Source organism: Propithecus coquereli, unplaced genomic scaffold (genome assembly GCF_000956105.1).
Source record: "Propithecus coquereli isolate 6110/MARCELLA unplaced genomic scaffold, Pcoq_1.0 Scaffold142, whole genome shotgun sequence".
In the NCBI taxonomy this organism is placed as follows: Eukaryota; Metazoa; Chordata; class Mammalia; order Primates; family Indriidae; genus Propithecus; species Propithecus coquereli.
In genome coordinates, this window is record NW_012138525.1 from 3198778 (window position 1) to 3216081 (window position 17304).

The 17304-nt window shown below is 54.3% G+C and overlaps 1 protein-coding gene across 1 annotated transcript in view; it reads right to left on the reverse strand.

Annotated features, from left to right (window-relative positions):
- Positions 1 to 6741: 6741 nt before the first annotated feature.
- NCS1 (neuronal calcium sensor 1) overlaps positions 6742 to 17304 on the reverse strand; it is a 43281-nt gene continuing 32718 nt past the window's right edge. The window contains exons 3-8 of the mRNA XM_012639663.1: positions 17112 to 17250; positions 15815 to 15893; positions 14453 to 14541; positions 14051 to 14128; positions 11953 to 12070; positions 6742 to 6778 (exon numbers count right to left, since the gene is read on the reverse strand). Of these exons, the coding sequence (XP_012495117.1) occupies positions 11972 to 12070; positions 14051 to 14128; positions 14453 to 14541; positions 15815 to 15893; positions 17112 to 17250 (484 nt within the window). The 3' untranslated portion in view covers positions 6742 to 6778; positions 11953 to 11971. The remainder of the gene's footprint in view (positions 6779 to 11952; positions 12071 to 14050; positions 14129 to 14452; positions 14542 to 15814; positions 15894 to 17111; positions 17251 to 17304) is intronic.

Genomic DNA, 17304 nt, shown 5'->3' on the forward strand with positions numbered 1-17304 from the left:
ATGCCCACCGCCCTCCCCTGGCTCCTCCAGACCAAGCCACCTGGAGGATAAACCTTCTGCCCCTGAACCTCCCGGGCAGGATGATGGCAGGGAGGAGGTGGCCCAGCAGGGCGGGGATCCGCGTGGCGTTCCCACCCTGCTTCCCAACTGCCACCTCTTCCCTCCTCTGTATGCCTGGTAATGCCTGAGCCGGGCTGGGGATTGGGTGGGGGGTAAGATTTAGTGAGATACCTTCTAACACGCCGATGTGAGTTTGGAGTTTGGGAGGCCAGGTGGGGAGGAGGCCCCGTGCTACCACACCCAGGGAATGGGAGCCAGTCTGAGCCGTCCTGGCAAAGCGGGTGTCGGGGCTGGGGAGGAGGAGCCAGCTCTGTGCCGCTGCTGGGCCTCAACCCACAGCGCAGGCTGGGCCATGGGCGAGTCAGCACAGGCCCCAGCCTGCCCCAGAGCAGAGCGAGGCACTGTGACCCACATGTGCCCTTGGCAGCAGGGGCTCTGAGCCACGGTCCCTGTAGACACCCAAGGCTGCCTGGAGAAGACCCAAACTACCTCCGGCACAGCTGACGCCCACACCAGCTGGACACACGGCTCCCGCCGCCCTCACGACGGCCCTCGGAGCCAGATCCCGGCACTCCCAGAGGAAGGCACCCGTGCAGATTTACCGTCAGTGGAAACGGAAACGGATCGTCAGGTGGGCACGTAAATTACCTCCAATCTCCACCTCAGGGACGGTCCCCGAGTACATGGAACACCCTAGTCAGGAATCAGTGCTCCAGAGGGCATCACATTAGCATGTTAAATATGAACTGTTATTAAAATCTGTGCCACAGTGTTTGTTAGCACGAGGATGTTAGAAATCCCTTTTCACAGAGGAAGTGTAACGTGAGGAGGATAAAGGATTGGCTACAAGGATTCCCGGGAGCTCAGCATCTTGGCACCGCGAGGGCAGAGCCCAGCAGCCTGACGCCTCCAGACTTGTGCTCTGGGGCAGGGCTCCTGGGGCCCGAGGCCCCACCCTGGACGGACAGGTACAGGCGCAAGACCGTCTTCGTACCTGCTTGCTAGTGACCATTTGGACATTTGGCAGAATCTTATCTGCTTTGGGGCGAGGTTGCAGGGGAGGGGCTGTCCAGCCATCGCCTGCCTCTCGCTGGGGAGTCCATATTTTCCCCAGAAGACCTGTCAGTTAGAACACATGCCCAATGCCAAGGTCTGATTCTGCAACCTGTGGCCCTAACCACTGTCCACGATGCCTTTCCATGTCCCCTTGGATTCCCACTCGCAGCTCTGGATGTGTTCTGGCATCTTCACTCGAGGCCCTGCCAGAGCCAGACGCGGAGGGTGACATCAGCGCCCCCTTCTCAGTGGCTGCTCCGGCCCCACAGTGGAAGCAGCACCAGGCCTCCAGCTGTGTCTTGAAGGCGGTGTCTGATGACTCCTATCACAAACCCAACTCTGAGCCGTGGCTCACTCTAATGTCGCCTGCTTGATCTCATCAACCTACGTGCTTCACGCGTCCTTCAAGTGCCTTCGGCCAAGAGTGATGTTTCTGACCAGCAGCTACACTCTTGACTCCACATCTCCTTTTACTGCTCTCTGAATCCACATTCCCTCAACCAGCTCTGGAGAGCAAGAACCATCACCACCCCCAACGCCCCTCTCCCCAGCGTGGCAGGGCCTGTGCGCGTAGAGCGAACCCTGGCTATTGACCAGAGGGGGAAGAGGAGGGCCCCCCACCACCCCAGGCTTGAGGCTGAGGGGGACCACGTGGAGGGCAGCCACGTGAGAATGCCTGTCTGAGAGCTCATCTCCCACCTCCCCACGCACAGCCCCCCATGTGATCAGCGGCCAATCTCTGGGCCCTCAGTGCCTGGCACACCACAGGTACAAAAGTCACATCTGGGTGAGTGAATGATTAGGCGATGGAGGCAGGACCCAACCGGACACCCTCCAGTGCACACGTCTCACCAGGGTTCTTGAAGTTCAGTCCTCAGACCAGCAACACAGCACCGCCTGGGAACTTACTAGAAATGCAAATTCTCAGGCCCCAGCTGAGACCTGCGGGGCGGGGCAGGCAACCCAGGCTTTAATAAGCCTCTGGGTGATTCTCACACTCGCTGGACTTTGAGAACTATTGGTTGAGGCCAGTTGTTGTCAGACATTTTTTAAGCAGTGGAAGCCCTTTTGAGGTCCCCCAACAGAAGCAGCAGGCGGGAAAGGGGGTGCCGTGGCTGATACCTGGGGCAGGCTCGCCTGCCAAATTCTCAGCCTCCCAGAAGCATTCCTTGAGATTTTCTGGTTTAATCATTACTCCCAAGGTTCTCACTTTGCACATTCCTTCTCTTGGGGAAACTGGGCAGACAACACCCAAAGCAGGAGACAGGGTGTCACAGGAGGAAGCAGAAACCTAAAACGAAATGGAAAAGAACAGAAACAGACAAAGCAACAGGCCCACACAAGGGAGGCGAGGGCAAGTCCAGGAAGCGTGTTTAATCGGCATGACATGGACAACATACAGCAGGAGCACAGGAAGGCCTGGGCGTGCCACACAGCCCCATCCACCGGCCAGGGCCTACCCCTTCCCCAGAAACACACACCAGAAGAGTCAGACAAGACAGCACCCCAAAAAGAGGCTCAGAGGACTGGGAAGGCAAGCAGGGAAGGAAACAAACAACCACGCCAGAAAACAGTGCCTTTTTTGGTTTGTTTTTGCAAGAGTCACCCAAATCCCTCTCCAAAGCTACAGGCTCCAGGTGAGGCGCCAACAATCCAAACCACCACTCTAGGGCACGGGCTTCTGCCTCTGCAGGAGGCTGGGGTCACTACACTCATGTCCAGCTGCGCCAGGGCCCCGGGATGCGCCCAAGCAGAGACTCTCGCTCCCATCGAAGGGAGGGGGAAACCAAGACCCAGTGAGCAGAAGTGATTTGCCCAGAGTCCCGAGGAGCTGCCCACCGAATCAGGCTGAGAGCGAGGTGGGCCTCCCTGTGGCCACGAGCCACTGCAGGGACACGGGGCAGACAGGGCCATGTGCAGCAGGGGGCAGGGGGAGTTCTGCGTTTATCTCAGTCCTGGAGAGCAGACAGAGCCTGAGCCTAGATGCCAAGATGCCAAGACAGAAGATGGGACCAGCTGTTTATTCAACAAAAGCCTTTTATTCATTCAAAAATTAACCATTGGGTTTATTCTGCAGATAATAAAAAAAAAAAAAAAGGGCGGTTGCGGGGGCAAGGCTTCCCATTACAGCGCCCTTATGCTCATTCACCTGCTCTCCGCTGGCCCGGCAGGGGGCGTCTGGGAACACACTGCCAAGAATGTGGGGGCCCAGGCCCTCCCAGCCGCCCACCTCCCTCTGGACCACCTGTTGGGCGGGACTGGAGCCCCCCCCCGATGCCTTTGAGGCTCGCCAGCACCAGGGGGCGCCCCATACCTCCTTGAACCCCTTACATGCTGAAACTGCGCTGGGAACGGGCTGGCTTTCTGCTTGGCGGGTGGGCAGTGGGGGCTTTCTCTCCCGAGAGGGGTCCCCAGCCTTCCTGACCTCCCCCAGCCCTCTTCCCACGAGAGACAACGTCCCCGAAAGCCAAGGTGCATTGTTTTAGGAAATCAGCTGTCAGACTGGGAAGCATTTCAGGGGAAGAGATGTACAGAGGGCGACACCTATGCTTGCCTTGATGTCATTTTAAACGCTGCCTGTTAAATAATGAAAAATTGTAACGTTCTCCGAAGTCACCATCAAACAAAGTGAGGCGCAGACACTGAGGAAGAGGCCAGGCCGTGGCACACTGGCCGCCTAGGCTGGCCCCTGCCCCGCCCCGGCGTGAGGCTCTGCAGAGGAGCCGAGGGCCTGGCCTCTGGGATGGACGCCCCAGAGAGGGCAGCACACGGCGGGGCAGGGCCTTAGTGGAAAAAAAAGGAGGGGAAAGGCCCCAGGGCTGCGCAGGAGGGATCTGGCCTAAGGCTCTGAAGGTGCCACCATAGAACCTCAGTGGTGAGAAGGGGAGACAGAAATCGGTCCCTGCCTGGCAATCTTGAGCGAAAATGACCAGTGTCCAGAACCCTGCCAGGAAAAGGGCGGCCCTTCTGGCAGCTCTGGGCTGTCTCAGGGCTTGGGACACAGGTGTGCCCGAGGCATGGGCCCACAGGTCCCCAGGACACCGACTGCTAAGGCCAAAAACCACACCGTGGCTCCAAACCAGAAGGCCAAAGGGCAGGTGACAGGAGCAAGGCCAGGCTCAGGGCTCAGTGGATGTCTAGGAATCGGACGCCTCGGCTGAAGGGGTCTGCACGCTTAACCCTGGCAACCCTCCGCCACACATCGCTTTGCCGTGATGCCTCCAGGACAGGAGGCACAACGGCACCATTCCCACTGGACCAGAGAGGCAAGTCAAGGCTCAGGCAGAGGCCAAAGAGAAGGAAGCTGACCCAGGAAAGACCCCACTCTCATTCTCTCAACCCCAAGTCACCAAGTCCATCCCCTGCCCTGGGACCCCAGCTCAGAGCCGGCTGAGGAATCGCAGCGATCGGTGGTGAGTCCCAGGCCCCCCTGGGCCAGTGCCTGGCCAGGAAGCTGGCCAGCAGGGTGCTCAAAGAGTCCACCCTTCCAAGTTGCCTGTGAAGGTAGAACCCCTGCTCCCCACCCCTGCAGGACCTGAGGGGCTGACAGTGGGGCCAGAGCACAGCCAAAGGGGCTGCCGATGCCAGGAGGGAGACTGCTGGAGCTGGCCGAGTGCCCGGCCAGGGGGCGTGGACGCGGCAAAGCCGCTCCGGCAGAGGGCTTTGTCTGCCTGGAGGCCTCCGCGCTGAGGGCTGAGCGGCAGGCGGGTTCCGGCCTCCTGGGTGCGCAAAGTGGAGAGCAAGGACGACTCAGGGGGAGCTGAGGGCGAGGCTTGCCCCTCGGGATGGGGTGAGAGGATGTGGGCTTTGCAAAGAAGCAGCAAGAATCTCAGCCCCAGGCCTGGCCCTAAACAGTTGGGAGGCTGCTCCTCACCCCACCTTCCCTCTGTGAGGACTAGTTCTGGGTCAAAAAGGAAAATCAGGGGTCCAGGTGGGACCCCAATTGCAGCTGGGAGGTACAAGGTGTGCCACCTGACACACTGGGCTGCTGGGACAGACCTCACGCAGAAGCAACCAAGGCTGTGTGCCTGAAGACTTGTGCCAAGAGACACAGTAGGGGCTGTGCTGTGACTCAGACAGTGCCCGTGTCTGCTGAGGTCTGGCAAACGCAGCCACAGGCCACAGAACCACGAACTGTAGGAAACTGAATCCCAGGCCTGGAATTATACAACGTCAGCACGGAAAGGGCCTTCGGGACCAAGCAGCCCAGGCCCCCAGCTCTGCAGACTGGGCAGCTGAGGCCCAGAGAGCAAGAGCCTGACCTCTGGTCCAGGGTCACCTGACATTCCTGGTGACGGTTCTGGGGCCACCCCCGCCTCAGCAGGCAGAACTAGAAGCCTCCTGTGAGGGTGTGCAGGCCACAGCCCGAGGAGCAGAGACTATCTCAATGGGATGGCCTGGAACTCTGCTCCCCTCCCCGCCAAACTTTGAGCTAAGAGAGGCACAGGAAAGAACACCGTGTGCTCTACTCGGAAAAGCAGACTGGGAGGTGGGAAGGCTGAGCGGAGAGTCCTGGACTATTTTCAAACCCCCACCCCGCCCAAGGAGGTGGAGGCGTCCCTTACTTCTGCCAACGTCTCGCAAAGACCACCCTCCCTACCCGGCTGATGTACCCAATCCCCTCTTCCTGGCGTTTTCCATGCTGCGGCAAACACCAAAGTAAGAGTTAAGAAACTGAAAAATGTTCCCTGTTTGTCCTCGGAAAAAATGTTATGGACCCAGAGGAGAACAAGGTTGGCAGGGGGTGGGGGACAGCAGGGAAAGAGGACTTGGGGGGACATCTGGCTGGAGGGAACAGTGTATTAGCCAGTCAGGAAATCCTACCTCTCCCCTCTCCAAACATCAAGCACAGTATCTGAAAAAAAATGTTTTTTGGCATCTTGGCCTGCTGCAGGCCACCAGCCTCCCGAGCGAGCGTGGCGGGCAGGCGGGGCGTGCACATGTAAACAGTGGCCCCGCAGCCCTGGGAGCTGCGGACCCGTGAGGCAGCAGCAACGGTTAACAACCAATAAATAAAAGATATCAATTATATATGTATATAAAAAAAAAACCTCACTTTCCCCACAAAGAGCACAATACTGTTATCACAGAAAATCGTCATCCTCATAATTAATCATCCTCGCCACGCAGGTGGTTTTGCTGCTAAAAGGGACGACAGATAACGCTAATCGGGCAGGGCCCCCGACACCCAGGCCCACTGCGGCCTCTCGGCTGCCAGGGGACCGGGGATGCGGGGGAGGCAAGGTCCCCGAGGTCCCGGAGGCCTTCTCCCCATCTGTCAGTCTGTATCTTCTAGGACAGAAGGTAGTTGTTTTTTTCTTTTAGAACGTCTGTCTGAAATAAAAAACAAAAGCACACGCGCAGGAGAGCAGGAGGAACTGAGAGGCTGCCTGCGAAGCGGCCCGAGTCCTTAGTTTTGCAGAGGGCTGTAGCCTTTTCCATTTCGTTTTGTCGTTTTTCGAGCAGAGGTTGTTGGCAATTGGAGCCGGTGGCTTCAGGTGGCGGGTGGGTGCAGGGCAGGGGCGGGGAGAGCCGGGGCCTCACGGTTCAAGGGCAGCCGGCCGGCCTGTGTGGATGCGGAAGAAGGCTGGGGGGCACGTGGGGTGGTGTCGGGGCGGAGGTGGCCTCGTGGCACGGGAGGAGGCAAGTGGTTCCCAGGCATCTGGAAGATACAAGGGGTGAGGCAGGTTAGGAGCTGGCTGCCAGGGACGAGCGCCCAGTGCGGGCAGAGGTCGGCTGGAGGCAGGGTGGCATTCTCCATCGGAAAGCCTGAACACGTTCACAACCCCCGACCCGCCCACGGGGTTCTTGGTACTTACCCTTAATAAATAAATAAGATGTCCACCACAGTATCATCTATAACAGCAAAAACCAAACCAAAACAAAACAAAAAAATGGAAGTGAGGGGGAACAACCTAAGTGTCCAATATCAGGGGATTAGACAAATAAATTAGGGCACACCCGCAGGATAAACTGGTTTATAACCACTAAAAACAGGGCACGGAATGGCCAGTGAGGACGTGAAAAATGCTCAGTACCATTAGTCATTGTGTTCTTCTCCTCCCAAGGTGATCAGGAACCTCTGTGACTTGTCCCACTCTCCTTGCAACAGCTTAAGGGGGTCTTTGTCCCTTGCAGTTGAAGGAGCTTTGACCGAGAGCCCACATGAAAGAATGTTCAACCTACTGTCTCCCGGCCAAAAACTGCAAACAGGAAGCTCATCAAATATGTCTAAATTCATAATGATAGTTTTGAAAAAAGTCATTGGTCACCTCTAGAGGATATCAGAAAACCAACTCATTTTGAAAACTGGTAAATAAAGAGAAAGAATCAGGCATCTATCTCGTCTTTCCTGTTAAAAACCAGGCCTAGAGGTAACCAAATAACTGACGAGGGGGTGTTTCCCTCACCAGTTACTGGAATGGACCCAGCTAACAGGTGAAGAAGGAAAGGCAGCATTAGGACGTCACCACTTTGCACCACCTCATGGGCAAATGAATCTAAGCAATGACCAGCAAGGGCTGCTGACGTCCCCAGAGGTTTGTGCTGCCTGGTGGACACACACAACACCACTCATGAACTGTTCTTGTCAAAAATGGCCAAAGTGGCCCGGGCACGGTGGCGCACGCCTGTAGCCCAGCACTTTGGGAGGCCACGGCCGGAGGATCGCTTGAGCTCAGGAATTCAAGGTTACAGTGAGCTATGATGCCACTGCCCTCCAGCCTGGTCGACAGAGGGAAAGACTGTCTCTAAATAAACAAATAAATAAAAATTTTTTAAAGAACTTTAAAAAAATGGACCCAAGTCAATCCCACGCAAGCCAGCAGATCTAGCCGCTGTGCACGGGCTGAGCAGAGGAACACAGGCGCGTGTGACCAGCACCGCGGGATGCGATCAGCAAATTCCCTGACTGGGTAACTAACAATGTTTAGCAACAAATAGCAAGGAAAAAAAAAGGAAGGGGAGAACATAAACATACAGAGTAAAATAAATATAAGAGACCTATCGACCAACCGTAATAAGTAGACTTTATTCAGATTCTGATTTCAGGAAACGAAGAAGAAAAAAATGGTGAGATGGGAAACTAGAATAGTTTGCAGTTTAGAGTATTGAGGAATTATTGATCCTTATGTTTTAGAAATACATTTTGAAATGTGTCAGGTATGAAACGGTATCTCGAATTTGCTTCGGAATAACCCAGTGTGGGGGAACAAGAGGGAGGGGTGGATCACGCGAGGCTGGCCGCGAACCGGGGACGCAGCTGAGCGGTGGGTACCTCGCATTGCGCTCCTCTCCACCACCACGCGGATGTTTCCATACCGAATGGTTTTTTTTTTTTTTTTTTTGAGACAGAGTCTGGCTCTGTTGCCCGGGCTAGAGTGAGTGCCGTGGCGTCAGCCTAGCTCATAGCAACCTCAAACTCCTGGGCTCAAGCGATCCTCCTGCCTCAGCCTCCTGAGTAGCTGGGACTACAGGCATGTGCCACCATGCCCGGCTAATTTTTTCTATATAGTTTTAGTTGTCTGATTAATTTCTTTCTATTTTTAGTAGAGACAGGGTCTCGGTCTTGCTCAGGCTGGTCTCGACCTCCTGAGCTCAAACAATCCGCCCGCCTTGGCCTCCCAGAGTGCTGGGATTACAGGCGTGAGCCACTGCGCCCGGCCCCATACCGAATGGTTTTCATTCCTCCCCCTAATCGTCAACAACCTACGTGTCCAACACCATGGGACTAGTTCAACTACGGCCCGGCCATACAATGGAATACTATGCAGCTAGTAAAAATGATGGTCTCAAACAATATTTAATTGTGGAAAATAAGCATGATTACAGTATAATTCGTTGACTGAAAAGTCAAAAAATTATATAACAGCAGGTTATCTAGGGATGCAAAGACATCCGGAACGCGAGGAGGCAAACGAATCGCAAACACGATCGAGCACAATGAGATGTCATCGCCGCACCAGGCTTCTCCGGGGAAAGCCGCGGAGAAGGAAGAGGGCCACTTCCCAGCAGAGCTATGGAAAGGTGGGTCACGTCGCGGGAGGGCCCGTGTCACTAGGAGAGGCTTCTCATGGACAGCACATGACACAGGGATTTGCAAAAGAGGACTGTGAAAAACCAGACAAGAGATCAGCGCTCACCGTGGGACGTGCCAAGCATTTCTATGATGGAAATAACGAGAGTTCCTTTACAAACTGGTTTTAATTATATATTCCCATGTGGCTTAGTTACTGAGCATTAAGAGTGTAATTGCTCAGTTCTTTTTAAATCCCTCTGGACGCTAACATGTTCACTGTGATTATATCTGGGTCACATATGAGGATTTTTAAAACAAACTTTTTAATTGAGGTTTTCTTTCTACACATTTTCTAATGTCTCTTCAATGAAAAAGGATTTCTTGTGTAAAATAATAATATTAGAAGCTTCAAAATGGGGTAGGCCTCCTAAACAAAATACCAGCAAATCAAATTTGATGATAAATAAAAAGGATAACACACCCGGCTCAGCGGAGTTTCTTCTAAGAAGGCGAGGCGGCTTAGCATTCAGAAACGATCTGTGTGATTTTTCATATGAACAACGAAAAAGGAGGAAAGTTACATAAGCACCCTGATAGAAAAATCACTCGATAAAACTCAACCCCATCCATGATTGTTTCTAACAAATACCTACTAGCACACTACAAAAGATGGAAACTTCCTAAATCTACCTGTCTACAAAAGTCTGTCTACAGAAGAGCAACAGCAAACATCGTCACTAATGGTAAACGATCGGAAACTTCTCCCCATGCCTATGCAACACCGCACAGGTGGTCCCATGAGGTACAACAAGGCAGGAAAAAGAAACAAAGGGCAGAGGGTAAGAAAGGAAGAAAGAAAGTGTAGACCATCCAGAAGAATCTAAAGCAGACTCTCAGATGTAATAAACGAATTTAGCAGGCACCTGGATATATGGTCAATAAACAAAAACTGAATTTCTATAAACCAGAAACAAACAGAAAATAAATTTTAAAATTACTATTATAGTGCATCGAATATCTAGGAATAAATCTTTCAAAAGATGTGAAAGATTTTTTAGCTGAAAACAATAAAATGGTATAGAGAAAAAATTTTAAAGACCTAAATAAATAGAGATGTATATCATTTTCATGGATTAGAATATTCAGCATTATAAAGATGCCAATTCTCCTCAAATTGAACTGCAGATGCAACTCAGTACAATCAAAATCTCAGCCTGTGTGTGTGTATGTGTGTGTGTGTGTGTGTAGAAATTTATAAGTTGATTCTAAAATGTATATAGAAATGCCTAGAGTAGTCAAGGTATTCCTGAAACAGGGATGGGGTATCACTTCTAAGATTAGGTTATAAGAAGACTGTGGCTTTCCCCTTGGGCTCGCTTTGTCCCTCGCTCTTGGAAAGCCCACCCTGAGGGAAGCCAGCAGCCGTGTCACGGGGCAGCCTGTGCAGATGCCACATGGCTAGGGATCGAGGCTGCCTGACCACAAGAGTGAGCCTGGAAGTAGGTCACTCCCAGCCGAGTCTTCAGATGAGGCTACAGCCCTGACCAACAGCTGATGATTATCCCAATTGGCCGGGGACTAATGGGTTTCCCAGGACATGGGACTTGCAGTGCTAACCCCATGACAAACCTGGGCAAATGAGTCACTCCATTGACGGCTGGACTGCGCACTCATGAGAGTCCTTGAGCCGGAAACACCCGGCTCAGCTGTGCCCAAATTCCTGATGTTTGTTCTTTTAAGCTGCTAGTTTGTGGTAATGTAATATGTAGCAATGGGTAACTAATACAAAACTACACAAAAGAGCGTATTAAGATGGATGATACACATATGACAAGGTGCTCAACTGCAGTGCTCATCAGAGAAATGCAAATTAAAATTACAAGTAACAAATCATTACATACCCACCAAAATGGCTAAAATGTAAAAGATAGAAAATACCCAACGTTGACAAGGATGTGGAGCAACTGGAACTCTCACATACTACTAGTGGGAGAGTAAAACAGTACAACCACTTTGGAAAGCTGTTGGGTAATATCTGTTAAAGCCAAATAGTGAACATATCCTACGTCCCAGCAATTTCTACCCTTAGATATATACCAATGGGATGTACACATCTGTTCACTGAAAGACACGTACGAGAGTGTTTACAGCTGGACAGGACCTGGGGGGCCGTTCGCTCCCGATCCCATCAGCCAACGTGCAGGGCACAGCAGAGAAGAGGCGGGAAAGGAGGTAAGAGAAGGTGAGAAAGAAAAAAGGAAGGCTGTTGTCTACCAGTACTCTGCTGGGGCACGTGCTCATCCCACACTCACAACAAATCCAACTGGATAAAAAGAAGAACACGCACATGTTTGAGCAATTGCACAAGAAAGCCAGGAGCTGAGATCTTTGAGAGGGGATGAGACCCTGGCCCTTGCTGAGTCCTGACTTTCAGAGTATCTTCAATGCAAGCAAACTTCCACTCAAGCAAACTCACAGGCTGAATTCAGGTATATAATAATGATAAAAACAGGCCGGGCGTGGTGGCTCAGGCCTGTAATCCCAGCACTCTCGGAGGCCGAGGTGGTGGATCGTTTGAGCTCAGGAGTTCAACACCAGCCTGAGCAAGAGTGAGATCTTGTCTCTACTAAAAAAAAAAAACAAAAATAGAGAGAAAAACAGTGGCTCTGGCTGAGTTGCCCCCCGGATCCCCCTCCCAGTCGTGTCCCTGCAGACCCCAAGTACCCCTGGAAACCCAGGCACCTACCCGCCAGCCCTGGGCGTCCTGTGGCTGGGTTTTCACCCCTGCCCCCGCCCCAGGCCCTGGGTGCCCCACTCACCGCAGCGCTGGGCCCTGGACTATACCAGCCCGTCGTAGAGGGACAGCGCCTGCACAATGGAGGGGTCTGCCTTGGACCCTTCCTGGAACTCCTGCAGCGTCAGCTTCCCATCGGCGTTCTGCAAGCAGGGAGAGGCCGCTGAAGGTGGAGCCCGCCTGCCTCCTAGGAGCGTGGCTCTGGGCAAGGCCTGCCCAGGGCTGGTCCCAGGAGAACCTCCCACGTCAGGTCAGGAGGGAGGCGGCACAGCACATTGGGTAAGCAGAGTGGCCCCAGACAGACCTGGGCGCTCACAGGCTGGGCGACCCTGGGTCTGTGGCCCACCTCTCTGGGCCTCTGTCTCCCGTCTGAGGACTGAGGATAAATGTGTGGCTTCCTCAGGGCACTGCGGCGAGAGCTCCATGGTTGGCAAACCAAACGCCCCATAACTCTGTACTTATCATTGTCCCTGCTACTAATTCCCATGAATGGTGGTGGGGTCACTCTTGGGGCCATTTAAACCACGCCTGGGGCAGCCCACACGGGGCCCCGGGAGGCCACGGTAGGGGGGCCCATGCAGAGCCCAGAGGAACTTCAGCCGGTCTGTTGGGGAGGGGCTGGTCAGGATGGAATCCCCTCCCCTGGAGCATCTCTGGAGGAAACCTGTGAGGCCAGAGGAAAAAGGCCGTGGAGAGCACCTGCTCGACCTCGGCTACGCAGAGAGGGCGGCCGGCGGCAGCAGTGGTCCTGGCAGGCGCCATGTGGCCGAGCTTGGGGGATAATCAATGCGAATCCAGCACTTTCGAGCATAGTACAAGCTTGTTCTCATGGGATCCTCACAGCCCCCCTGAGAAGAGGGTGCTGCCCTTGTCCCCACCTTACTGGTAAGGAAACTGAGGCTCAGTCACCTCCCCATGGTCCCATGGCTGGTACCAGCGACGTCAGACTCCAGGGCCTGCGCTGTTTCCCAAAATAAGGGAGGAGCGAATGGGGGGTTTAGGGAGTGCGTGGCGTTGGCGGTAAGTAGCACTGACTCACGCAGTAAGACACTTGCTATTCCTCGTTCCACTCTCTGTGGATAAATCTGATTATTACCAAGAGGCCAGCACATCTTTAGCGCCCTTCTACCATGCGCTAATCCCCCTTTTTAATCAAGGAAGTACAGGCCTCAGGCTCGAAGCTTCTAGGGCAAGCAGTATGTCCAGCCGGGATGTAACGAGAAGCCCGTGTCGCAGTGATTTGTGTTCTCGTACCGAAAGCGAGCAATACCGATTTCCTTACCACTGTGGTTTCAAATTTCCATTGAAAACAAAGTTATTCTAGTTTAAAATGAGTTTGGGGGACAATGTTCATTATTCAGGTAACGCGGACACTAAAGGCCCAGACGTCACTACTGCACAATATATCTGTGTAACAAAACTTACACAAATAAAGAAAGTTTGACTTAAAGAAAGGCTTCCTAACCTGGGGTCTGTGGATGGAGTCCAGGTCTGCGAACCTGGGGGAGACCTCAGTCTTTCCACTAACTCTAAGGGAAATGCAGCTTTCCCTTAATATGGGCCTAGGTGACCGTCCCCAGCAGAACCAGCTGTCCCCGTGACAGTGTCGACAGTGGGGATCACGGGTGTTTTCATAGCACATCACAGCTGCTGCAGATGTCGCAGCTTCAAAATCATGGGGCTTATTCGACTCACCCGGACACCTTTATGTGTTAGTAGAGAGGCTCATGCGATACCGTATTACAAACTCTTTTTTAAGAAATACTTTCATAGCTATATTCCAAAATAACTGGCTTCCTTTTTGATCTTATGGATTTTATTTTATGTACTTAAAGCCATTATTCTGAGAAGCCCATACACTTCTCTAGAATGCCAAAGGGATCCGTGGCAAACAAACAAACAAAAAGGTTAAGGACCTTGGCCGATTAAGGAAAATAAGTTGGGCAAACTCACTTAAAACTCTGGATGTTTGATGAGGATGGCTGCCGACTGTGGACAGGGCACCAGGCCACGCTGCCTGCCTTGGTGGCCAGCGGCAAGGCCAGGCCCAGGCTCCAGGGCTCCCCCTCCTGCCCCCCACACCTTGCCTCCCCGGTCAAGGGCCAGCCCCCGCCCGGCCTCACCTTGTCCATCATGGCAAAGATCCGGTCCACTCTCTTCTCGGGAGTGTTCTCCTCCTCGGGGAGCTCCACGGTATTCCCCTGCCAGGAACAGATGAGGTGGGGGCTGGGCCCTGGCACTCTGGGCTTTGAGCTCTTGGCCAAACATTTGCCCCGAGGCCTGGCCGGTTCCAGACGGAGGCCCCCTCCGCCTCCCACTCCCGTCTCGGCCATTCCGCTCTGGAGCACCCTCCCAGCCCCACCACCCAGCAGCCTGCCCAGGCAGAGACAGACGGAGTGACCCAGCCAGCGGCCCCCACTCTGACACTGGGCAGGGAGCAGCTGCAGGGGCGCCCCGCCCGCCAGGCCCGCTGGCTGACCCGGACGCCCTCCTGCCCTCCCTGCCGCACGGGAGCCGCCTCTCACCACCATCTGGTAGATGGCGTCCACGATGTCCAGCATCTCGCTCCTGGTGATGTAGCCGTCGTTGTCCAAGTCATAGAGCTTGAAGGCCCCTGGGAGCAACCAGACAGGGCTGAGCGACCCCAGCCCAGGCGGGGGGCTCTTCACCTCACCGGGAAGTCGGGGATCAGGTCACCCCGGTACTCATCAAGGTCAACGAATATACCGGGATAGACACAGACAAACACACGCGCACACACACATCATGGCAACTAGGATTAAAATAAAATAAAAATAAAGCAGGGCCATGAGGTCTGCCAGGGCTGGGGCCTCAGCAGCTGGAGCAGAGTGAGGGGCACGTGGCACCTGGGACGTGGCCCAGAGAGGAGTCCCAACGCTGCCCCCTCGCCTCCCACAGTGGTGATGGAGCCTGCCACGGTCGATGTCAGAAAATAAAGGAATGCGTTTGGAGGGGGAGATTTACATAAATAAAATTCTCTTTTATTTCTAAAAAAAGAAAAAGAAACTGCAGGGTTTTCTCATGGCCCACGGAATGAAGTGCAGGAGTCTGAGCGAGCAGGGAGTTCTGGCCAGACCGTTTTCATCTCCTCCCCTCAGATCCCCCTCCACGCACCCCGAGTTCGCACCCCGAGTTCCAGCTAAGAGCCGCCAGGGGCCTGCAGCGCCACCTCCTGTCTCCCTCTCGGCCTCCCCCCAGGGCTCTGCACACAGGGCTCCCCTCCCTACGCAGGCCAGCTCCTCCCCCGCAGCTGGGATGCAGTGTTACGGCTGTTTGAATCCTGCCGCCCATCTAGACTGACAGCCCAGGAAGCAGGTACCTGTCTGTCCCACCCCCCAGCCCCAGCCTCCAGCCTGGTTCTGACAAGTCGCTGCCTTCAGTCAGTATTTATTGAGTGAACATGTGAGTAAACGAACAAGTGAGGTCAGTCATCAAAGCAGTGGCCTCTGAAGAGGGGGGTCTGGCACTGGCCCTGGGTCTCTGGTTCTGCCCCACGCTGCCCACTGCCCAGATCTGCACCTGCAGGGACATGACCACGGCCCCCGCCGGCCTCCTGGCCCTCCCTGTCCACCCGGCCTAAGCCTCGTTCCCGCTGCACGGCCACCTCCAGGCAACCTCCTCTGACCTGGAAGGGCAGATGTCTGCGCCACTCTCAGCCCCGGACAGATGGCCTGGCCTGGTTACTTGGCCATATGTGCCCCACCTGCCCAGGGCTCACCACTCTGGCCTCTGCAGATGGAGCGGGATGTCATCTGCAGGCACTACCTGCGTTTCTAGCGCCACCGCCACTGAGGGCCACAGGCTGTTTCCCTCTGGCCTGGGACCACCAGGGGCTGCCCCAAAAGGTCAAGGGGGTCAGGACTCACACCGCAGCTTCTCGTCCAGGGTTCCCCGCGAGGTCACCGACAGCGCCTGGATGAACTCAGAGAACTCGATCCGCCCGTCCTGACAGGAGAGAGCGGGGATGGCCTCAGTCAGCACTGGGCCACCTGGTCAGGCCAGACCTTAAGGGGGGGATAGAAAAGGGACCGGCCGGGCAGGAGGTACGGGCAGAAGGGCTGAGGCTGACGGAGAGACTGACTCCACTTCTGCCTGGAGAAAGAGCCAGAAGCACCAACAAACGCCCCTCTCTTAGCAGGAGCTGCCCAGAAACTCCCTCAGTCTAGAACTCTAGGCTCAGGGGCTTTTGAAGCGGAAAGGGCTCTACGAATTGTTTGATCCTACCTACTTGTGTTGCGAATGGGGAAACTGAGGCCCAGAGAGGGCAGAGCCCTTCCCAGGGTCAGGGAGTCTGACTCCCAGCCTTGGGGCACCTGGGAGAGAGCTGGGGAGTGACAGAATGGAAACCACCCTAGTGCCAACAGCAGGAGCATGGAAACAAGTCACAGTAAACGCACTCATTAGTGCTGGCGGGGGGGGGGGGGGGGATGCCGCTGCAGGACAGGGTCTGGAAGGCCGTGGATACCCCAACAGCGGGCATGCCAGCTGTCAGCGTGGCCATCGCCAGGAGTAGACACATGCTACAACACGCATAAGTCTTGGAAACATGATGCTCAGTGAAAGGAGCCAGGCACAAAAGATCCCATGTCGTGTGATTCTCAGAGCCTCAGTTTCCTCATCTGCAAAATGGGGGTAATAATAATACCTACCCCACATAGTAAATGTTGGTTATGATTATTAATCCTATTACTATCCCCAGAAGCATTTGCATTTTGTGCTCGTAAGAAAAATTAGGGTGTACATGTTCGTACATGTGTGTATATATGCATATGTATGCACATGTGTCACTCCGCACATGTGCGTGCATGTGAAAGTTTGTGCACTGTATGCATGTGTGTGCACTGTATGCATGGCATGGACATGCATGTGTGCATGCACATGCATTTGTGTTCATCTCTATGCATGCATGGTATATGTATGTATGTGCACATGCATGCGAGTTCATGTGTGTGTGTGCATTTGTATGCATCTGTGTTTGCTGTGTGTGCATGCCCATGCATGTGTACATGTGTGTGCACATGTGTGTGCATTCCTTCTTGAGAAAGGAACACGAGCAGGAGAGAGTGGGTGTGGAGACGCTGCGGGCACCCGCGGGAGCCGAGCGGGCCGCTGCAGGAGGAAGGAGACTCCGGGCCGGCACAGGCCCCATCGATCCCCACTCACCTTGTTTTCATCGAAGACATTGAAAACAAACGTGGCAAACTTGGTGGGGTCTCCGAATGGGAAGAACTGCTTGTAGATCTTCTGGAAGCCCGCCGCATCCAGCTGCCCACTGGGGCAGTCTTTGATGAAGCCCTTGTACCTGGAGGCAGCAGAGCAAGCAAGACAGGGTTGCTGACATCACCCGCCCACCAGG